Here is a 24,413-nt window from a genome sequence, read left to right on the forward strand (position 1 = left end):
GAGCTACTTCATCATATAGTTTGAATGTGCACAGGACAGCAGACTTTGAAGCAAGTGTTACAGAAATAGTTCTGGCAATTTTGGGGGGCAGTGGGGTCTTTTTACCTAATAGACATGGCTACCAGAAATTGGAAGGGGAAGGGGAACTATTAATGTTTTTCTTTCAGTTGCCCACTGAATTAATTAGGTACGTACTAGTTTGTCCAAGTGCAGAGCTTTCTCTCTTCCCCAGCAATCTGTTTGTTTAGTAAATATTAAAATTAAACCCTATGTTATGTGCAGGATTTACTACCCTGTTAACAAGAAATGCCTGAACATAGGAAGGAGAGTTTTAACTGGTTTGGCTGTTGTATTTTCCAAGCATCTGCACACAGAAGTATCTTAATGTTATCAAGTTCTTAGCCAATGTACACATCCTCAATTTCATATGTTTTACTTTAAAATCAGCATCAGCTGTCTCTGCAATATTATTGACAGAAGTGAGTAAGTCTTGGGAGAGTTGTAACATACAACTCTAACAAGTGACAGATGTCTCATCTGGGCCTTTCCCACCACCACCACCTCTGTAAGCATACTTCCTCCCCGCAGCACACACATTGCCAATGGGAACATGCTCCTTACCACGCACAACTGAATGAAACCAGGGCTGGCTTTGGACGCTCTTTCTTACTGTGGGTTTGTGAGATTGTTAGCAGAAGCTTTTCACCACAGGGTACATATACCACTGGCAGCCATTAGCCCCGTGTATGGCTACAGTAGAAAAAGCAAAGAGGGACTGGATACAAACAAAATGAAATAATATTCTTCCTGTTCAAGGCACAGTTTAGGCTCCCATGAGCACTTATCACTGATTGTTTTCTGGTATAAAGAATGGGTATAAATGAACTAGAAAACTAGTATTTAATGCATGTCCTTAGCTAAAAAATACTCCCCTCCCACAACTGGTTGAGTGTGTGTTGGTTGTCCAGAGGTTATTGCCTTCCACCTCACCCACGGCTTCATTCCAGTGATAAAGTAATTCCTGTATGTATTTTGGACCAAATTCTTAAGTTTTTACTCAGACAACTCTGTTGAAGCAAATGCAAGTTCTGCCTGAGTAAGCATCCCTAAGTTCTACTTGCACCTCTGCCACTGACTTGTCTTGAGATGTTAGGAAAATCATTGACCTCAGTTTCCTGTAATACTTACAAACACCAGCTAATGAATCCTCATAATACACCTGTAGATAGCACACTCAGAGCTCCTCAGATAAATGGTGGTATACAGACAGAGGTGCTGGGGGTGCTGCCGCACTCCCTGCTTGAAGTGGTTTCCATTATATACAGGGTTTGCAGTTTGGTTCAATGGGTCTCCGCACCCCCACTATAAAAATTGTTCCAGCACCCCTGGATAGAGAGACATATAAACAAAGGGTAGCTACCTCTCCTCATTCTCCTCCCACCCCCCAATGTTTTAACGCAGGAAGTTCCTTTGGGGTAAGTCCCCCAACTGGATTGTTAATAACTAGATTACTTTCAGGTTGTGTTTTTTCCTAGACCCAGTCTTCAATTTGACAGACCAGAGCATGCTCTCCTGATGCCATCATGAACAAGACAGAACCAGGGAGCTGACAGATCATTTTGTAGCAGAGGATAGGCTGAGACATTGCCACAAGAAAGAGATATTTCCCCCTTTGCTTGCTCCTCGGAAAAGCCAACCTGGTTTTCTACTAATAGCAGAATAGCATGAGGATTGATGGGGGCAGGTTGAAACCTGCTGAAGTGGGAAATGCACAAATGAGTTTAAGAAAGTGTGGAGGGTCCATTAACAGATTGGATAATTGTTCCTTTATATTTCGCACTGAAATTTGGGGGCAGGAGTTAGGATAGAGACTTAGTCCCCAGAGCAGTCCAGCTAGAGAGTGTCAGAGAGAAATATCGACTGCCACATAAAGAATGGCTCCCTACCACAACAACCTTGATTCAAGATGACTGCCTGTAGGGATCCATATTGTAGGTGAAGTGCATGAGCTCATAACTTCTGAATACTCATGTCCTTTGAAGAGGGCAGTGAGAATGGATCGTGCTGGTAATCGCCTCATGGTTGCTATGGTAAGTAATTACTTTCTTCTTTGAGCATAACCTGCAATGATTCCCATTGCAGGTCCAACTGGCAAGGAGCTTGTCTGAAGAATCTGAGTTGATTAAAAGACTGCACGACCAAACCCCATTGGAGGTTGGGAAGAAATAAGCAGAAATTTGAGGGGACATACACAGAAGCATTTAACTCCAGTGCTTAAGAGTAAAACATCTGTTAGAAACCCTGAACTCCCTGGTGCTATTACTAAGGTGGAACTGAAATAAGAGTGGGACTTATATCTAAATCTCATTCCTGTATTTTAACCACTTGATCATTTGTGTTCTAGGAATTAATTTTATAATTCTATTTTGGGATTTTGGTAATGAGCTTCATTCCAATGTATTATGATGTTACCAGAAAGCCTTTGCAAAATTAAAGCCTTATTACGTGCATTGTCTAATTCCCAACAATAACATAGACTCCTTTTGGGGAATAGAGTAAAGTGCTGACAAACACAGTTGCAAGCAGTTAAAATATGGTCACAGATTTTTCCTTTTAATTTTAATGTGAATTTAGCATTTGTAAAAAGTACCAGCTTGCCAGGTCTAGAGTGAAGTTCTCGTTTCACCCACAGAATAGGTACAGCAGAGGCATGTCAGTACAAACTTTTCATACATGGATCCACCAGTGTGCCTCATGCCCAACCTGGAGGGGACCACCTCTAGACCCCAAAGAGTATTCTCTATATGTCTAATCTAATATCCATTGAAATCAATGGGAGTCTTTCCACTGACTTCACTCGGCACTGGATTGAGCTCTGAGCGCATTCATCCTTGGCCTGTCTGCACCAACTGCCAACAAAGTTGCCACTAGTGCCAATGCTATCCGTTATGTGATCACCTGCCCACTCAAAACCGGTCTGACAAGAACAAACTCATGTCATAAAGGCCACAGAACGGCCTTGAGATGGTAACAACTTCTAGTCTACACTGACCTGGAATTTTCAACTTAGAGATGAAAGGCTCTCTCGCCAGTAACCAAGACCCTGACCCAAATCCTCCTCCTGGGGATTTTTTTCAGATGAGAAAGTAGCTCAATATAACTTTTTAAAAAATAATTAAATTTGTTCTAAAAAAAAATTTTAAAGGAATAAACTAAAACATTAGAAAGAGAAAAAATGAAGCTGTTGATAATCAGATCCTGTATGTAGCTTTATATGAGCTAAGCAGCTTGAAGCTCATATGAACGATCATCTTCATTTGTCAGCAGTCCTTCTAGCTCTCTGCTCTTGAATTGACTGCACTGTATCCATTCAAGACTCCAGTGTGTGAGCCCCTCAAGGGATGGATTATGCTAAGCTGGGTGCATAACACTATGAGCTATTGTAAAGTTTTTATGTTTCTTATGTTTCTATAAAAATTACTAAAATTCCAATAATAATTAATAAACGGAATACCGAACAGAACAAACAGCTATAGGAAATAGCTGTATGCTCAATAGGTTTCCACACAGGTGCATGGAGTCTGTCTGTGTGGCTCTCAGTGTTGGACAGGGGCCTTAGTTATTGAGAAGAATGATGTTAAGGAACAAAGAAGGTGAATGTCCTGTAATGAGAAGGCTTTAAAACAAGGTGATTTTTCTGCCTCCGTTTAAGTTCTTTGAGCTGTTGAAACATATTCTTCTCAGAGTTTGAGACAGAAGGGTCAGGTAGAGCAAACGTCAGTGAGACCATCCATCAGTACCAACAGTTTGGAGTCTTATGAGGAGATGAGACAGACTCTTTGGACAAGTGGATTGAATCATCTCTCCACAGGAGAAGCAAATAATGGCTTTCTTCTTTGACTTCTCTGCTTTTTCCACTCTGATAGCAATTGTAGAGAAAGCTAGTCAGAAAATTCTAGTCAGAGAAAAAAATTGATGGAGCTAGTTCCTGTTTCCTACCATGTGATAAAGCAGAGTGAGACCAGGGCATTCAGGAAACACAAGGTCAGTCCTAAAGTCCAAGACACCAAAACTTCCCAGTGTTTTCTTTGGTTCTCCTGCCTGCATGTTTCAATGACAGCTTGAGTTACAAGATGAACTTTGCAATTATAGAACTCTTCTTACTACTTTGAAACCTAGCATCAAAGGCTTTTCTGCTTCTCCAGATAGATCCCTGGAAAGAAGTATTTCTCATCAACCATAAGAAGCCAACTGTCATTCCCAACTGCCACAAAACCTCTTGACCCCCAACATTCCATCCCTTCTTCTGTTACCAGGGCCCTGACTGCCGTTCTCAAAAGCCATGAAATATTCTGATTAAAGGGACACCACCTATAAAACATTCGGGGACAGACCCTCACCTGATCAGCCTAGTTTCACTGAAGTCAAATTGAACTATGCTGAATTACACAAGCTGAGGAGCTAGCCATTTTTTGGTTTTTTGTGTGAATAGCAGAGAGGAAACCACTGTCCCTTCATGCAGAAATTTCTTCTGCTTCTGTGGCCCCAGGACAGATATGCACCTTAGGTAGTGGCCTGACACCTCTATCTCAAATGCAGCAAAAAACACCAGCAAACAGCTTCAAGTCCATCTGACCATGGTAAATTGGATTCTTGTTCTGAGCTGTACTCCTCAAAGAGCACTGTCCACACCAAAGGAGGTGCTTCTGTCCACAGAATAGGTATAACAATGGGCCCCACCAAGGCCTCAGTTTGGCAAAGCACTTAAGATTTACTGAATCTATCTAGCATGAGTCATAGAATTTAAGACCAGAACGGACTACCAGATCATTTAGTCTGACCTCCATAGACAACCAACTCCAACCACCACCGGCACACTGAACCTAACAACTGAAATTAGATCAAAACAAAACAGAAGTACTCATATGGCCCCCATTACCATAGTACCTGAGCACCTCACAATACCCCTGTGAGGTAGGGAAGTAGTATTATCTCCATTTTACAGATGGGAAACTGAGGCATGAGACTAAGTCACTTGTGCAGGATGTCTAGGATTGATCCAGGAATTGAATCCACATCTCCTGAGTCCTAGTCTAGCACCCTCGCCATTGGACCACCCTTCCTCTCAATTATTAGGGACTACTATGCCTCAGCCATGAGTCTGATTTTCAGTTGTGCTGTGGCTTCTTTATCAGCAAAAAGCAGCTCTAAAACCAACCCACAAAACTCTCCTGACTCCTCTCTCAAAACTCCTATGCTAGTGGGGGATTCTCCAATGGTGAAGAGGCAGGGCAGGATGCATGGGCCAGAAAGGGGCATGCCACTGTAAAGAATTAGCTAAGAAAAAAAGTGTAGATGAATCTTCCATGCACCCCAATGATCGCCAGCTACTATACTAGTCCCTTGAAGCCACTGGCAGCTGGTATTACAGGAGCCCTCCAGCTGCTCTGATATATGCACAGTCAACCTGTGGAACTTGTGCCAGGGGATGTTGTGAAGGCCAAAATTATAACAAGGTTCCAAAAAGAACAAGATAAATTCATGGAGGATAGATCCATCTATGGCTACTAGCCAAGATGTTCAGGGATGCAATCCCATGCTCTGGGTGTCCCTACCTTCTGATTACCAGAAGCTGAGAATGGGCGACAGGGGATGGATCACTTGATGATGACCTGTTCTGTTCATTCCCTCTGGGGCACCTGCCTTTGGCCACTGTCGGAAGACAGGATACTGGGCTAGATGGACCTTTGGTCTGACCCAGTATGGCCATTCTTATGTTCTTATGTATGTTGGGGGACCTGGCTGAGGGAGAGGTAGCTCAGGATCATAGCAGTGCAAAGGTGGCATGTTTCTTTATTGCTCTTTTATGATAAAAGAGCATATTAAGTCTTAGGCAATTTTAACATTCCCTCCCACTCCACCTGAGGGCTAGGAAAGCTGACACTGATTTCAGCTGATTATGATGTCACCATTCCAATACGGCAAATATTGCCAGTCTTTCAAGAAAAAGAAGTCAGAGCATGATATTTCTTATATTTCCAATGTAAAAAACAAATGGATTTTTAAAAAACAAAACAAAACTTTAAAGCTATGTACACAGAAACAAATTTTCCTCTGGAGTTCACCTTTCAGTACAGGTCAAATGTGTGCAGTTTGTCATCCCTGTGTGAATCAACTCCAACTGAATAAGACTGTTAATTAGCCTGCCTCTTTCCATAAGAGCTTGGGCTAAAGGAACTCCTGGTTACCATGAGCCAATCTGTCCTGTTTCAGAGTAACAGCCATGTTAGTCTGTATTCGCAAAAAGAAAAGGAGTACTTGTGGCACCTTAGAGACTAACCAATTTATCTGAGCATAAGCTTTCGTGAGCTACAGCTCACTTCATCAGATGCATACTGTGGAAAGTGTAGAAGATCTTTTATACACACAAAGCACGAAAAAATACCTCCCCCCACCCCACTCTCTTGCTGGCAATAGCTTATCTAAAGTGATCACTCTCCTTACAATGTGTATGATAATCAAGTTGGGCCATTTCCAGCACATATCCAGGTTTTCTCACACACACACCCCCCCACCCACAAACCCAATCTCCTGCTTGTAATAGCTTATCTAAAGTGACCACTCTCCTTACAATGTGTATGATAATCAAGGTGGGCCATTTCCAGCACAAATCCAGGGTTTAACAAGAACGTCTGGGGGGGGGAGGGGTAGGAAAAAACAAGGGGAAATAGGTTACCTTGCATAATGACTTAGCCACTCCCAGTCTCTATTCAAGCCTAAATTAATTGTATCCAATTTGCAAATGAATTCCAATTCAACAGTTTCTCGCTGGAGTCTGGATTTCAAGTTTTTTTGTTGAAGAATTGCAGCTTTCATGTCTGTAATCGCGTTACCAGAGACATTGAAGTGTTCTCCGACTGGTTTATGAATGTTATAATTCTTGACATCTGATTTGTGTCCATTTATTCTTTTACGTAGAGACTGTCCAGTTTGACCAATGTACATGGCAGAGGGGCATTGCTGGGACATGATGGCATATATCACATTGGTGGATGTGCAGGTGAACGGGCCTCTGATAGTGTGGCTGATGTTATTAGGCCCTGTGATGGTGTTCCCTGAATAGATACGTGGGCACAGTTGGCAACGGGCTTTGTTGCAAGGATAGGTTTCTGGGTTAGTGGTTCTGTTGTGTGGTGTGTGGTTGCTGGTGAGTATTTGCTCATCTGTCCTGCGCAGCAGCAGCTCCCACCATGCTCACTGCAGTGGACAGATGGCACTGCCACGCCAAGCCTAACACCCCAGGACATAGTCAATTAAACACTAGCAACCGAATGATGTAATAATGCTATATTGAATTCCCAGATGTTAAAACAAACCTAAAATAAGGTGACCTCAGCTTGGCCCCAGTGCCCCTCTTCTGCTTGTTCAGCTGTACTCACAGCTCAAGTACCCCTCTAGCTGTGCCCCACCTTTTGCCTTCCTCTCCAGTGACTGCCCAGCTCTGCTAAGGCTTAATGTCCTCCCCCTCTCACCCACCCACAGAGAATCTTGCGGTTGGGAGGGGGATGCTGAGCACACCAGGAGAGAGCATCCTTGTGCTAGGCGGGCAGAGCTGGAGGGGGGAGACGGAGCCACACGGGGAGGGGTGGTGGGCACAGGGGGGAGATGGAGGCAGTGGGGGCTGAGCTCAGGAGGAGGGGGGCGTGAAGCCTGAGCACACAGTGTGGGGGAGCTAAGCTCAGAGAAGGGGCTGAGGGGCGGAGCTCAGAGGGAAGGGGGATGGCGGCTGAGCACGGGGTGGGGGGAGGTGGGGCTGACCTTCGTGGATGAATCACCTTGCTCTCTCTCCACATCATTGTGATGCGCGCGAGCCGCACCGATCGCCGGGGCAACCGGGAGCAGCCAATCGGCTGCTTGTGTGCCCCTCACAAAAGCCTGCGTTGCGGCAGCTGGAGCCGCTGCTTCTTTTCTGCGCCAATCAGGAGGCGTCTGGTGCCGGAGCCCGCCGGACTGGTGCGGGTCGAGAGCCAATCAGAAAGGGCGGCGAGGGGTGAGGGGGAGGGAGGCGAAGGGGGTGTGAGTGGGATGAGCGGATCCGCGTGCCGAGCGGGTATAAGAACGGGAAGCAGGCGCGCGCCTCTCGCATTCCGTCTGCGGGCACCGACTCTAGCGCGCGCACCTCCCCCACCGATTTACCTCACCCGCCCGCGCTATGAAGACCAAGTTCTGTAACGGCGAAACCGAGCCCTCCCCGCTGGGGCTGCTGCTCGGCTGTAGCCCCGGCCCCGGGGTGGTCCTGCCCGCCGCGGGGCAGCCGCCGTCGCCGCCCACTCACCCTGAGGCCGACGGCAAGGAGCTGGCGGGGGTGCGGGCGCCGCCGCCGCCGCACCAGCCGCCGGCCACGCTGCCGCCACCTGAGGAGGAGCCCGACTCCCGCACCCGCCGCAAGGCGTATCTGTGGTGCAAGGAGTTCCTGCCCGGGGCCTGGCGGGGGCTGCGGGAGGAGCAGCTGCGCATAAGCCCCATCAGGTCAGTGCTTCCTGGGGGGCGGGGCAGGGACCCCGGGGCTACATCAGGGGTGCTATGGGGGGGCGGGGCAGCGAGTGAGGACCGGGGAGGGGGGCACTGTGGAGATGGGGCGGGTGGCGGGCGCTCTGGGCCTGAGGGGGTGGGGAGCCAGTTGGTTCCTCCTTCTCCCCCCCCTCCCCGGGCCGGGTGACGGGCGCTATGGGGCTGAGTGGGCGGGGACCTTCTCCCACCTGCGTTCTCCTTCTGACCTGGGGCACTGTAGGATGCAAGGGGTAGCCCCCCCCCACCCTCCGCATTTGTTGTGGGGCGGGGGGAAAGCAGGCAGGCTGAGCTCCTCAGGCTGGATTCTTCCTCCTCTCCCCCTCGCCAGGAAGACCAGTTGCAAGGTCAGCGCGGCCAACCAACCTAGAGTCCCGCGGGGACGGGGCAGGGAGGACCTACCTTCCGCTGTATCCTCCAAAGCCCAGGCGGCATAGGGGGCTGGGCAGCAGACATCAGTTGAAGTTCAGCATTGTTAAGTCACGGCATCGAATCCAGAACCACAGTAAAGGGGGAGGGTCCGGCACCGTTACGTCTGTGGCTCTCCTCTGAGCCAAGAGGAGGTGCTCTGGGTGGTTACCAAAATATGTTTGATTCGTGGCTCAACAGGGGGTTTGTGGGAGCTCCTGCACTGCTTGTACAAATGCCTAGAAATGCTTGCACTCTATTTAGAACAATTTGAGTGTTTCAAACTTGTTCCTTGGTTTTTTGGTGTCAGTGGCTTTTTTCAGTGTTCAAAATTTCATATTTTCTTTTCATCCTGTAAATTGCAAATGGTAGTGCAAATCCCAGCATTGTGAGTCATCTTTAGGTTTCTGTAGTGCTGTGATTCAGCATGTCAGTTGGTTACCATAGAGTAACCAGGTTTGTATGGCTTGGATATGAAAATGGGGGCATTATGAAGTGTGGATTCTTTGGTCAGCAACGGTATAATGTATTTTGAAACTGCTCTGAGTGAAAGAGCAGTATCTGTTTTTTACATCAGTCTTAAATAATTCCAAATGCCCAGTAGTTCTGACCATTATTGTGGTTTAAGGGTTTGCATTTTCAAAATCCACTATGTGAAAGGGATTTGTGACTTCAAAATTATTTGCCCAACCAGTTTAAAATATTGTAGGATCTTAATTAACTTTAAACAGTACTAGATTTCATTCTCTAACTGACCTTCAGGAGCTATGCTTGTACCTGAGCCCCCCTGGCATTGTTTGTGGCTCTAGAACATGTTCCATTTTTAAATGTTTCTCCCATCCTTGTTATGTGAAACCCATACAGAGCACTGATTATTCAGGTTAAATGGTGGAAGTGACTAGACAGAGTTGTTGGAGTATACAAGTATAAAATGAAGACTCTTCTTGAATTTGTTACGCTAAACTAAGATGGTGTCTGTTTTTTAACTCTTTATACAGATATGATCTGAGTCGGCTGTTTTCTATAATTAGTTATTTAAACATTAAAGGATCACAATCATTGTGGTTTTCTAATATTCTAACTTTACCTGTCCAAATAGCTGCGAATAGTCACCAGAATGACATTATCCAAAAGTCCTTTTGTTGCCAGTTAATAGACTAATCTTCCTGCTGTGTTGGATACTTATTTTACTCTGATCTACCCACTCCTGTTCTCCTCTTTCAGTCTGTTTCACCAACTGAGGCTAAACATTTCCATTTTGCCTCAGACTGTGGTGCGCTCTCCTGCATTTCTTGGAAGGTTTCCCTTTTGCCTTTGAGACAAATTATCCAGGTCATTTGCACTGGCAGCTGCTCTCAGGAAGGGGGCTGTGACAAAAAAACTTAAATTGTTGCATTTTGCTGGCCGGAAGTTGCACTCTACTGCCATAGAACCTCTTGGACTCAGTTTCCCTTTTAAGGAGAACATAGCCCTGGAATAACAAAATTGGGTACTCTGTTACTGGCTGTTGATAGAGAACTGCTGTAATGACACAGTGCATTCAAGATGCTCTGAGCACCATCATTGCCGGGAGGTGCTGGAGCTGGATCGGTCGTGTGCTTCGGATGAAAACTGATTCAATCACCAGAGTAGCAATAAGATGGACACCTGAAGACAAGCAAAAATGAGGCTGCCTGAAAACAACATGGCGAAGAGCTGTGGAAGCCAAACTGAAAAACCTGGAGCACAGCTGGGAAACTTGAAAGATTTGACACAGTAGTGGAGGAGCTTTGACACTGCCCTCAACGCCAGCTGCATAGTAGCCAATGTGGCCTGTGGGGCTCTAGCAGTTTTGGGGTCTCTCCCTTGGCCCCACCTGCCACCCCCAGGTGCTTCCACTAGGCAATTTAAAATGGCCTGGGGCCCTGGCAGCATAGCAGAGCTGAGTGGTGTCTACCTGCTTGCTCTGTCTGCCAGCCCCTCCCTGTGGCCCTGGGGTGGGGCAGGGTTGTGCCTCCATGCACTACTCCTGCCCCAGGTGCCCCTGTGGCCAATAGGAAGCTGTGGAGGCGGTGTCTGGGGGCAGCAGCGCATGGAGGCCCACTGGCCCGCCCCGCCTTACAGTCCCAGTTAAGCGCCACACCTCTTGACTCTCTCCCAGAGCCTGCACCCTCTCTGACCCTCAAACTCTCTCCCAGAGCCTTAGGCAGGAGGGGGCGGGGTGGAGTTTGGGGCAGCATGAGTGACATTATTGGCCCACTGGGAGGATTTGAGGACTGGCACTGGCCCTAAGGTAAATTGAGTTTGAAATCCCTGCGTAATAGGATGGTGATGGAAAACGGCTACCAGTTTAGATATAGAATATATTGATCCTGATGTCAGGGAGGGTCAAAATATTGTGAATTGATAGCAGAGTGAACCACATTGCTCTGGTTAATTGCACAGCTTTTATAAAGCTGCAATTCCTATAAAATTTTTATATCAATTGCTTTTATGTAACAGAACGAAGTAATATGTGACAATGACAATCATGCCGTTTTTGCTCTGCTTTGGAAAACTGAGCAGAGACATTGGAGATGTTGCCTCTTGCAAAGGTGTTACTTTTTTCCCTATCTGTGGCCATTAATCAGAAGCGCAAGGATGGTGTATGCCAACCTTTACTGAGTAGAGTAGCACCTCTCTACAGGCTGACAGAGGAGTCCGTTTGAAGTGCCAAATCGTACGGTGCCACAGAAGCCAATTAATTGAATCTTGTTGCCTTTTCACATACCTTTTTTTCATAGTCCTATTGGAATTGTATTCAATAGCTGTAAATACAGCTTTAAGTGACTTGTGTCACAAGGAAAGCCTTTATTGGTCTCCTGTATGATGTGCCTTGATTAAATCTTTCAGAGATGAAGTGCATGAAACTATTGCCCTTGCAAAACAGTCAAGTCAAGTTCAACCTAAACAAGTTAAATGGGGTAGCACAAGGATTCCTGAGCCTTGAAATAGTGTCACCAGTAGAGCACCAGACTAATACACTTCAAAATCAGTCATTCATGTAGGAATTGTCCTTCACCCTGGTTTTGTATTGTTCTAGAAGTAACTTGAAAGGACCGTTTATCCTAAGCTCTGGTCAACACTACAAGTTTAGGTTGAATTTAGCAGCAATAGGTGTATTTAACCCTGCACCCGTCCACACGACGAAGCCATTTTGGTTGACTTAAAGGACTCTTAAAATCAATTTTTGTACTTCTCCCCAACAAGGGGATTAGCACTAAAACTAACAACGCTGGGTCGAATTTGGGGTAGTGTGGATACAATTCAACAGTATTGGCCTCCGGGAGCTATCCCAGAGTGCTCCATTGTGACTGCTCTAGACAGCACTTTCAACTCGGATGCACTAGTCAAGTACACAGGAAAAGCTCTGGGAACTTTTGAATTTTGTTTCCTGTTTGGCCAGCGTGACGAGCTCATCAGCACAGGGGACCATGAAGTCCCAGAATAGCAAAAGAGCTCCAGCATGGACCGAACAGGAGGAACTGGATCTGATCGCTCTATGGGGAGATGAATCCGTGCTGTCAGAACTCCGTTCCAAAGGATGTAATGCTAATATATATGCGAAAATCTCCAAGGGCAAATGCAAGGTGTTTACAATGCTCACAACTACAGCGGTGATCGGAGCAGGCTCCCGCTTGCAGTGCTATGGCATATGCATGGGCAATCCAGGAAAAAGGGCAAGAAATGATTATCTGCCATTCCTTTCACGGAGGGAGGCACAGAGGGGTCACTGACTACATGTACCCAAAACCACCAGTGGCTTCCTTGTCAGTTATCTCAATTTTTTTAATTAATAAAGAAAATGCATGGTTTCAAAACAATAGTTACTTTATTTCGAAGGGGGGAGGGCGGTTTGCTTATGGCGAATTAAAATCAACAAAGGTGGTGGGTTTGCATCAAGGAGAAACACGCACAACTGTCACTCTATAGCGTGGCCAGTCATGAAACTGGTTTTCAAAGTCTCTGCACAGCGTGCCTTGCTGTGCTCTTCTAATAGCCCTGGTGTCTGGCTGGTCAAAATTGGATGCCAGGCAATTTGCCTCAACCTCCCACCCCACCATAAACATGTTCCCCCTTACTCTCACAGATATTATGGAGCACACAGCAATCGGTAATAACAATGGAAATGTTGGTTGCACTGAGGTCTGACCAACAGCGCCAGCGAGCTTTTAAATGTCCAAAGGCACATTCTTCCACCATTCACACCTGCTCAGCCTATAGTTGAACTGCTCCTTACCACTGTCCCAGGCTTCATGAGCCATGGGAGTAAGGGGTAGGCTGGGGTAGGTATGACCACGTGGTACTGCCAGCTGGGAGAGCAGCCTGAGGCAGAAGCTTCCAGTTCGCAGGATAGCAGAGTTGCAGCGGAAGCGGTGGAGTGAGCAAAACACCATTGAGGATGGCTAGCAGTGCTATGGAGTCTGCGTGGTTAACCCAGGAAAAAAGCTGCAAAACAATTTTCTGCCGTTGCTTTCATGGGGGGGGGGGCGGCAACTGACTACATGTACCCATACCACCCATGACAATGTTTTTAACCCATCAGTCATTGGGAGCTTAACCCAGACACTAGCCATGGTACTGCGGACACATTCTGCTGACTTAATGGACTTTGTGGGGACACACACAATCGACTGTATAAAATCGCTTCTGAAAAATCGACTTCTATAAAATTGACCTCATTTCATAGGGTAGACATACCCTAAGACCAGTAAACAGACTATACCATTCTCAAGGGCTTTACAAGGGAAGTAAACATTAACAGTTTGTTTTATGTTAAATGCTATTTGGAGATGTAGGTAGACCTAGTGTTGTAGTCATGACTCTACATGATCTATTTTTGCTCTTCATTTGATCTCCGTTATCTTTATTACTTTCTTCTCCCTGCTTACCTGTATGGTTATAAGTTGCCTAGTCTTCCCCCCGCTACATACTTCCCTGGATACTTGCCAGACCACCTGGTCCTTTTTTCCTTAAACATAGGATCTGGTTGCTTTGTACCATGTTTCCTTGGATATTTGTTTCCCACTGAAGATTCTGGTTCCAAAGGATTGCTGCTGTTTTCTCTATGTAATTAGCAGCCCCTGTAGAAGCACACAGGCTAGCTGCTTCTCAGTGGTGGCTTTTTTAATTTAATTTTTTATTTTTTTAGTCCTTCATCACAAAGGGCATAGATATCTGTAAAAGCAGCTGAAAATAAGTAGCTAGTGCTATGTGAGTAGCTAGCTCTCTGCAGATAAGTTTAGGAAGTGCTGATCTACACAGCTTTTTTTTGTGGGCCTCTGACATTCAGACTCCTAGGATCCCATTGAAGGAAAACTTGAGCAATACAATATGACCAGGTCTACCATGCTGTGCTTTTCCCAGACCTCTGAGCTTTTGGGCATCTGAAAGAGCTGTACCTTTTTAGATAGTTGTGAGATCATGGCATGACATACACAAAGTATTGATTTAACTTAATTGGTGTAATACAGCGCAAATTTTAAGGGACATAATGAAGTATAAAATGTAGTTTTTAGCCTACTACTTTATCCTGGTCACCTTTTTTGAAAGATGAACCCATATTACCACTGTCAACAATTATACTCCCATCAGTATTATACTATTTTTTCTTTGCTGTGAAGGGAAATTCCTGATAATGCTGATAGGAGAGGCAATAATGAAGACCTGTTGCAGAAAAGCAATATTATAGAGACAATGTGGGGTGAGTGAATAAGCTTTTTTCCCCCAAAAAGCAAAGTGGAACTGGGAACCTTTAAGTATTACTAAGTAACGTTCTGAAATCTGTGGGAGCCAAAATAAAGGCTATAGTAATATGTATTGCATGCTAACCTTTTCTAAAAGATTAATTATCTGTCATCTTCTGCCAAAATTTGATACTGGTGCACTTTACTAAGTAGTTCCAGGATACTGGCACAACCACTTAAAGGACTGCAGGATTTCCTAAACACCTTATCCAGCTAAAATATCAACCATGATTTAGCAGCTTTTTCCAAATGCCTGTATAAGTTCCTGTTCCTAACAAGTGCCTCAGCCATTATTTGTTTAAAGCTCAGTTGTGGTCTGAAAATGAATACTAAATAATGGCAGCATAAGCTACTCTGTTTGTCTCAATTATTTCCTATCTGGTGAACTCAGTTAAAGTAAAAAAGATGGATTTCTAATTGCTGTCCCAGCAAACTCAACCTGGGATCCTGAAGTCAAACTTAAGCTCTTTCTCCATGTTACCAGTAGAAAAAGGTTCCACAGGCCAGATTTTGCCCTCCATAAGTGTTGCACAGGTATCTTCAGTGGGTTTGCACAAGTGTAACTGGTCCTGCAACTGTAACTTGGTAATCAATTCTTAGTCATGCTCAAGAATGATTTGAAATCCTCACAAGACTACTAGATCTACAGTGCTCACAAGTCAAAAGTAACAATGCATTAATCAGCCTGTTATGACTCTATTATATGCAGGGAGCATACCTGTTGAGTAAGAATGAACTATATTTAGTCACGTTTCAGGGTAAAACTGCATTTTAAATAAGACTCGTTAATTAAAGCTAAACTGAGAGAATAACTTATGTTGCATACTGGAACTTAAATGGTTGAACCAATTTATTTCAGTTTTTAAAAACAAGGTTCTCCTGGGCCCTTCTAAGCCATTTCAGCACACTGGAAATATTAAAAGATAAGACTAATAGCAAGTGGAGTATGTGGCGGTAGCTGGCTTCTTTGTAAAACACCACTGTCATAAAGACCTTTCTTTGAAATGCAGTACTTCAGACATTATGAAATTTTGTAATGAACATAGCTTTATGCATTACAGGTAAGAGATGATGCCCATCTGTAATCACAACTGCAGGATTTTCATAGATTTCAGTTATCCTATGATTCTATTTATAAGTGACATCAGTTAGTGTTCTCTTCTTTCCCTCTCAATCTGCTTGCTGCTGCCTTATGAATAATTTACTGGGTGGGAGTATGACATCAGAATTAGAGGGAGGAAACAGATATGTATGGCTGTCTTCAAGGTAATCAGATCACTGATTTACATATTAGAAACAAGTAGGCAATGTAGTGGTAAATTCTTCTGTAGTACTTTTTCCACTTGAAATAAGTGAGCATAAATGGGGTATGATATGAGCAAAAGTGTTCAATCTTTTTTTATCTTGAAATGATTTAAAGGAGGAGGTTCAATTTACTATATAAAGGTACTGGATATCCAGGATGTTGCCAAGATAATTAAATGCTTGAAGGCTTTCAAAAGATGAACTTGTAATTGGGGTACACAAAGCAGTATTAACTCCAGGATAGCAAAGCAATGGGATCTTGCTGACATGGGAGAGAACCAGAAGTATACTGACATTTTCCCCTTGACAGATACCTGTCTAGCTATAACTAATTGAGGTACCATATTTAAATTTGACTAGATATTTAGCTTAAAAGTATGCTAACTTCCTGGGGTGCCTAACTCAACTTTCATTTGTTCACCCAACATCTCAGTTCTTTGTGGCTCTTGTGATTTATCACTGCAAACTGACCACCATCTTCCTTTCTGAGCTTTTGCATGTTTCCCTGATGTCTTCGATCATATATTAGTATACTACCTAGTAGGGATGAGTAGCTATGATAATATAAACACTTTAAAAAATGCCAGGCTTGCTCATAGAGATGAATCCGTTTGCAGGTACAAGTGCCAAACTACAGCCCTCTGAGCCATCTGACAGATGGCAACTATTATCTTCCTTTTGGAACTATTACAATTGACAAACTTATCACTCTGTCCCAACCACAAGGAACAAAAATAGCCCTAGACACATCTATCATTTTTAGCTGTCCCATTCACGAAGCTGTGAACGAATTCTAACATTTTCAGTTTTCATCCTTTGACCTGCCTAGCTTCATCAACCTTCTTATTCCATTTTTCTTTGCCTATAAAAGGGGCTTCAAACAAATATTCTGCTTGCTATTGGACCACCAACAGAGGAAAATATCACTCCAGATGTATTTCATTTCCCCTCTATAAAACTATCGTCATAGTTGTAGGCAGTATTGTCTCCTCTGACGCTGTTGGTTACTCTTTAAATACAAAAATAACATTTAAAGATGCTATATGAAGATATTTTATTACTGGACTTCATAAGACCTAACACCACTGCAACCATAGGTACAGACCATGCAAGTCTAGTCTGTTTGCACAATGAGCTGACATGCAATAACACTAAATTGTTGTCCGTGGATAGTTAAATAGGTATTTTGACTGATCAACCTGTGCTGGAAGCTTTTGTTCAAGTAAAATTTTAAACTATTCTAGTAAAAGGGGTACAAACTGAAAACCTGGTTCTTTAAAACACCCAAAAAGGAACCTCTAAGATTAATCATATCATATGGAGAGCATATAGTAGAGATGTTTCTTTCACAATCTCTTGTAACAGGTGCTAGTCCCACTACAGTAGGGCTCCCCAGATGAATATTCAGCTAGCTAAACTGAGAGCTAGTGCAAATCAAATTTCAGTACGTTTTAGATCTACAGGTTTCTGCATATGAAACTACCATGTGACGCTTACTTTTTTACTATGGGTAATCAGGGCCAAAATCATGCAATTTCTTTGGAGTTCTAATTAAACCATTAATTGATGGTATCCTTCAATACCTGATGTTACAAGTAAACAAAGGGAGAGAGCATAGTACACAATCAAGTTCGCAGAAGCAAATGAAAACTCCTGCAAAACTTCTGTGTTCATAACTGCATGTCTCTTGTGATAAACTGACTGAACTTTTTTCGGTGACTGTTAAATCTAATCTCTTCATAAGCACTAAATCTCCAGAAAGAAGAGTACAGCTTAGAACAGCATCATTTTAGCTACTGTGGGAGAAGCTCATTAAAATATGTCAGTCCTGACTTGCACCATATCTACTATTCTGCTCATGAGCCTTTCCACAAATAGATCCTGTTGCTGTTCACTTAAATAATAAAATGGCCTTTGAAAATGTGGAAAAGTCTTCATTCCTCAGGCTAGATTCCAATGATTTTCTTCGGCAGAAACACTATCCCACAGTAATAAGTCAAACACCTATTTTTTTTCTTCCCCCTCAAATAAAAAGGTAGATTTCTGTCCTATACCGCTTCTAATGGCAAGCTATTATCGGCAGTCTTAAAAAAATTTTCTTACTGATTTGTGATTTAGTGATGTGCTGGAGAGTTTGAATTTAGTCTGCATTTAGATCAGGTCACTTATTCCAGATCTGACAGTCCAAAGCCTTGAAATATGTAATAAAGCAGGAATCTGCTCTTCACGGATATGAGACATGAGAAGAATGATCAGTTTTCTGATTGCCTTTCTTTTGTTAGAGGTGGCCTTAGCAACATGCTGTTCCAGTGCTCGTTACCTGACACCATGGAGACGGTTGCAGATGAGCCACGAAAAGTTCTCCTCCGCTTATATGGCGCAATCCTACAGATGGTGAGTACATAGAACATTTTGGGCGTGGGAGGGTTTCTATAGTTTATATCTGGATAATTATTTCAAGAGACTTAAATGATCAGTGTCAAGGCAAGTGTGTTCCACTCTTATTGTTGGGGAATGTTTTTTGGTGGTGGTGGGAATAGATTTCTAGTTTCAGTTTCTGTTTTAATTTGTCGTTGCCTAGAACTTGTACTCCTTTCTATACAGAAATCCTGGCTTGTGTCTATCAGCTGAAGGCTCATTTGCTGTTGGTTTGGTCCATAATGTTTATTTCTGGTATTAAGAGTTTGGAGTGTGATATTCCAAAACAAGGTATAAAATCTGCTGCTGTGTAATCTATAGGAATTTCTTTGGCATCATTAAGATTTCAAAGGACTAAACAATTTGTAAATCCTTTAAATCTTAGCCTCACTTTCACAAACCCTTCTGAGGTTTAAGTTGAAGCTTTGTCAAACTTACTTTGAATAGTCTTCAAGCATTTTGTAGAGACCTGTGCTGAGTAGGTGTCTATTATGGTTACTGTAAAACCTATTGATGTACAGTATTTAATAGCATTAAAACTTCGGACACAAACATCCAGTACCCTGCAGCTGTCACATTCTGAAATACAAGTTTTGAAATGAATGCTAGGTGTGACAACTGCTATAGCAGCTTACTAACATGGAGCTCTTTATCAAACATTCTTTCAGTATTGCTCTCATTGCCAATTGGTCAGTACCAAGATTAAAACCCCTTTTAAAGATTGACAGAATTATGTGGCAATATTTATAGAAAATTAACAGGTGAACTTCCAAATGGCATATACAAAACACTTTGTAAAGGTGACCTATTATAAAATTCTTAACAGCTATAACTGCATAACTATGGAACAAATTTTAACCTTATCTACCTTGCTTGACACGTCACACAATAATGTTCAGTTTTTCCCATGTGATTGAAATTTGTCTCTTACTGATCATTAGTTGGTGGCAATTTCCTTCAATTCCCAATCATTTCCTTGGAATAATCTTCTGAATGTTTTATTACATCAGTTAATTATTGAAAATGTAATCCATGCTTCCTTCTGTGAATTGACCAGAAAGTGATAATAGCATCCAATTAAACCTGAAGGTGTCACTTAACTAATCACAAAATGCATCTTATATACACAACCTAAAAATGAGATTCAGGTCCTGACTTTGATTGCTGAAAGCCTGGACCATCGTTCATTTTAAAGGGTTTATTCTTTTGGCCCACTGTAGCAAAGTATTGCGGCAACAGCCATAAGATTATCCACTGGTCTGAAACCACCCAGGCACAGCTGGATGTAAATTAAGAATTCAGTCTGCATTTGGCTTAACTGAATACTGTCTTTTTAATAACTTTTTTGTTTTAGTTAAACCTTCTGAAAGAGAACCGGTTATTTTTAAAAAACTTAATCCATAGTCAATTTACAAAATAGGCTATAGAGATTGATATTAGTATAATTCAGTAAATGATTTTCACAATAGAATAACTTTATTTAATGGCTTTAATTTTAGTCGATCTTAAAATGTTGTTTTTAGTACGAAAATGGACTGCAAAACATCTGTATTTGAGTAATGGAAGGGCAGAACATCTTTTTTTAATAACAAGAGGCTTTGAATGTAATTATGCATTGAAAAAGTTTGGAAAAACAAACTACAAATACTAGAGCTTAGTCACCTGCCTCCTTCCCTCGGGGTTTTTTCTTGACTTACCTCTTTTCTGCCCTGTTCATAAAGGAATCAAAACAAGATTTTGGGCTTTAAAATCTAAGAACTAATTTGTGTAAATTGGTTAAATCATTTGAAACTGTGCATTCAGAACTTTTCTAACCTTTTTCATCTTGGTGTTGAAGGATCTTTTGAGATGTCTAACTTCCTTTATTTCCATAGTGGCAGTGAAATGACTGCTCTTGTTGGTGCAGTTCACTAAGGGTTAAGTAAGCAGAGAAAGTCCCAAGGTAAAACTTTCAGATTGCATTGAGGTTCACAGTTTCTGTCGACCAACATTTGTCTCTTCCAGCACCTACATCTTAAACTCAAATTAAAAGAAGCAAACTGCTTTTTTTTTTAATTGGGGTATTTTGGAACCCTCATTTAGGATTGTAGTTAATTTCTGGTGGCATAAACTAAAATGATTAAGCATGGTTAAAGAAGTGAACAAAATTCTTCCCTTTTTTAGTGATTAAAAAGTAGCACTTGCTCAATTTTAAATAAATAGAAATAGTTAAGAAGTTCCTCAGTTTTGGGTCCTAACACTAAAATTATTTCTCTAAAGACCCAGTGGTAGTTTTAGAAAAATAAGTCACCACTTGTAAGTTTTAACTCGTTTTGCTGCCTTTGGAATAGCAGTTTTGAACACTTGTCAGTTTCAATTTCTGTTGAAATTGGTGGTGCACAAAGCAAGCTATGCTAGGTTCCCTCATTCAGTGAAGACTGTATTCATAATAAATAAAAAAGGAGTGAAACACAGAAAAGTAGATGACACTGACTTTTTAAATGAAGGATACTGGCACCTTTGGGAGAACCATTTGTTGCTAATAGAAAATGATCCCAGTTTGCTTATTATGAATTTTGGAAGACACAAATGTCAGTACATATAACTCATCAAATATAAACCATGCCAGTTGGTTAAAGCTGCCACACAAGGATAGCTTTGTCCTTCCTCTGTCATAATAGTTTATATGTTTAAGAAATTTTCTGTGTGCATGAATGTGGGGTGGAGGGCGGAGCTGAATTGGCTTGGCCATTATGAATGGTCTCACTGGCATGGATGTTTATACACATCAAGGACTTCTCTTGAGTATATCCTTGAGCAGATCTTTATTTTATTTCTTAAACAGGACAAGTATTTGTGCTTGTGAAAGGTAAAAATACTAACCACATTAAAATTGAAGTGTTTGAGGCACAATGCAGATATGTCACATACATTCAAAGTAAACTAATGCCTTTTGCTGCTTTTTTTCTCATTTCTACCCAAAAGAGCTAAATTGTTACGGGAGCATTTAACTTTAAAACCTCTCAATGCAACCAAGTGACTATTGAAGTGTTGTCTATCTTGGTGTGTAAACTATTGAACTGAAAGATTTGCTAAAGTGCACTTAACATTTTGGACTTTGAGACTAGATTTCATATGCAGAACATTCTAATATTATGTGCTGTTTTCTTATTTAAATTCAGAATTAAATCTCCCTCAAAAGCTCCCACATTATTACAACAGTTGGTACTATAACTTTCAACTTAATTTTTTTATTTATGTACGTTTACCTACCAAAAGATGACTGGAGATTGATTCACATTCCCACTTTTTCTGTCAAAATAAAAGCATTAACTCAGCATTACTGGGGCTTTACATTAACAGCCAAAACAAATTCCTACATATAAATGAAGACAAGACCTGGGAACTCTAATGTTCTATCTGGTCTCTAACCTTTCATTCAAGCAAACAATTGAACAAGTTAAAATGCTTGCCACATTTCTGTAGAAAATTGTTCCATACCTGCCTTGCTGCCTTTTATTTTTTTGTAACTAAATAAAATGCAGACTGCTGTGTAACTGTAATTATCAATGTTTTCTGTGATTGTTGCTGTTTTTAATGTCTGTTTGTAGCATGGAATAACTACAAATCCCTGGCACTGGCAGATAGCTTGAATGAAGCCAAGCACCTCTTACAGGGGATATATTTGTGTTGGGTGGAGTTAAGGGTGTTCTGAGGGTAATGTACCACTTTAGTTGTATATGCATGTGTTCTCTGCTGCAGGCTTGCCCATGCGATCGTGCCTAGAGCACTCTGGTTTCCAGGTGACAGACACGATTCACGGTATAGTATGAGATCTCTGAAGTTGGAGCATTCTCTACAGCTTTCATTTTTTTTAGTTCCAGGTTTTGATATGTTTAGAAAATAGTAAAACTTAAGTAGAACAGCTAGTTTATGCTGTCTAAATATGTAAAGAGTAACTACAAATACCAAAATATTGCACAAAATATTCCCCATTCCTTTCTTCTGCTCCCTCATTAGAGAATGGTAACTTTGTCTGAAGTCAAGAGGATTAGAGATGTCTTGATATAAGGCAGAGTTCCTATTGCAGGTCCTAAAAAATAACTAACCAATTCCCAGTTGCTAAGATTTAGATGAAGTTACTCTGGTCTCATTTCATTCAGATTTGCCTAGGTACAAGGACACACACATAACACAAGCTATAATCCTTTTCAGGTGGAACTCAATGTCTGAATCAATATATTACATTCTGCTTAATAGAGAGCTCTGGGCATCCCTTTTACCAGGTAACTTACACATCAATTTTCACCATCTGACTTTAGAGTCCAAGGAGGACTTCAGGTTTCTACTGGTACTTGGTAATGAGTTGTACTGACCAGATTTCAGGGTTTAAAAATGTTTCCATTCTGTGACTCAGTATGCATTTAACTCTTTTGGTCACTTGAAACAGTCACCAGCAATGGAGTAAATCCACAAAGTTGCAGGTTCCAGTGCTAGAAATGAGCTTGCAAACTAGGAGCTGGGGACCATTGCTTAAAGCATAGCAAATTTCACTACCCTCAGGCTTGTGCTGACCAGCTCACTTCCTCCAAAGACTCAGGGTTGTGTTAATTCATCTTCCAATAGAAGCCAGCTTGTCCAGTAAATCCTGGGGTGTCAGGATGAAAATGCAGAACTTAAATTCTCCTTGTCAAACTGGCATATGTGATCAGTGTAGATAGATGTAAACCAGTCGTTCTTAACACTTAATTAACAGTGAAACAATCTTTGCCATCGAACAGCAAGAAACCTTCACATAGGTCAATAGATTCTGTATAGGGTTGGAGTGGGAAAAATTTAAAGATTAGTTACTCAAGATCAAGGGTCTGTTGGGAGGGAGGGGAATCACCTTTGGCTACCAGCTCTAAAGACTTGCAGCAACTTTTCTACCCCCACTTCCCCTCCTACCTGCATCTTAGTATTAAATAGTTGTCCTCACTGGCACCTATTAACCTTGAATTTATTAGGTTTACTTTTAATCTGTTTTGTAAGCAAACTCCTTTCTGCAATAACAAGAACACTAGTATACAGTCCTACTTCAAGGAATGGCCCACCACCTTAAAATGGATTTCAGAACATGTATATGTGCTTTCCAGTTAACAAAATATTTCCCTACAGAAATCTTGGGAGCCAGTCCTGGTTCTCTACTTCAAATAGTTCATCACTTCTAAAAAAATCTCTTCATTGCTCTTAAAGCAAACATAAGATCAATAGCATTGACTCTTATAAAAACTAGAGTTGAGCTTCTGATAGCTTGTGAAGTGAGCTCTATTATGGGAAAAATGCATTCTTGATGGCTGTTTGGTCAAGAGTAGGAGAACTACATGCACTGTCTGTTCGCTAACTGGTGGTGCAAGAAAATAATTGTCTCTCAAACATTATTCTTACAGGTGACTTCCTGATCTCCATTAAAATGAGTTTTTCTTAACCTCTAATATCTAAGCCTTAAAGAAACTTTTCTCACAAAAAGCTCAGTCCAAAAGTATTCACTAGTTACAGATCCTCCTTGTCAGACTATAACAGGAGCTTTATCTAATTTTGCACCATGACTAGATGGACAGCCATCTGTGTACTACTCCACTCTAACCCTCTATTCATAATTGCAAACGATTAATTTCAGAACTTTCCACATTCCATCTTCTGCCTTGCTTGAACACTTCTAACATTTTGTGCTGAGGTAACAGAAAAGAAGGAATGCTGCAGAAGTCTCGTTTTCTGATGAATCTGCAGTACACATCCATCATTACTTTCTCCTAAAGATATAGTACAGTAGATGCCCTTAAGATTCTCAGGCACCAATCTGAAGAATAGTAATACAAGAGTACTGACCAATCTCTTGATACTGGTATGAACCAAATAAATTGAAAGTGATACCTATTCAGGTCTTGGAAAAAGCCATCTAATCCACTTAACTTCTGATAAACTGAACCA

At 42.1% G+C, this 24,413-nt stretch overlaps 1 protein-coding gene and 1 long non-coding RNA gene across 4 annotated transcripts in view; one reads left to right on the top strand and one right to left on the bottom strand.

Moving 5' to 3' along the window:
* The window catches only part of LOC311522030, a 69,767-nt gene extending 60,585 nt beyond the window's left edge, over positions 1 to 9,182 (bottom strand). For 2 of the 3 annotated variants that reach the window (XR_014712027.1, XR_014712028.1), the window contains exon 1: positions 8,971 to 9,182. This is a non-coding gene — a long non-coding RNA (uncharacterized lncRNA). Of the gene's footprint in view, positions 1 to 7,818; positions 7,996 to 8,970 lie in introns of those variants that run through there. The other variant, XR_014712029.1, reaches the window with a different exon arrangement.
* CHKA (choline kinase alpha) overlaps positions 8,134 to 24,413 on the top strand; it is a 40,659-nt gene continuing 24,379 nt past the window's right edge. The window contains exons 1-2 of the mRNA XM_084630864.1: positions 8,134 to 8,529; positions 18,329 to 18,440. Coding sequence (XP_084486990.1) covers positions 8,213 to 8,529; positions 18,329 to 18,440 — 429 coding nt within the window. The 5' untranslated portion in view covers positions 8,134 to 8,212. The remainder of the gene's footprint in view (positions 8,530 to 18,328; positions 18,441 to 24,413) is intronic.

This window comes from Lepidochelys olivacea (genome assembly GCF_965140295.1).
Source record: "Lepidochelys olivacea isolate rLepOli2 genome assembly, chromosome: 6".
NCBI lineage: Eukaryota > Metazoa > Chordata > Testudines > Cheloniidae > Lepidochelys > Lepidochelys olivacea.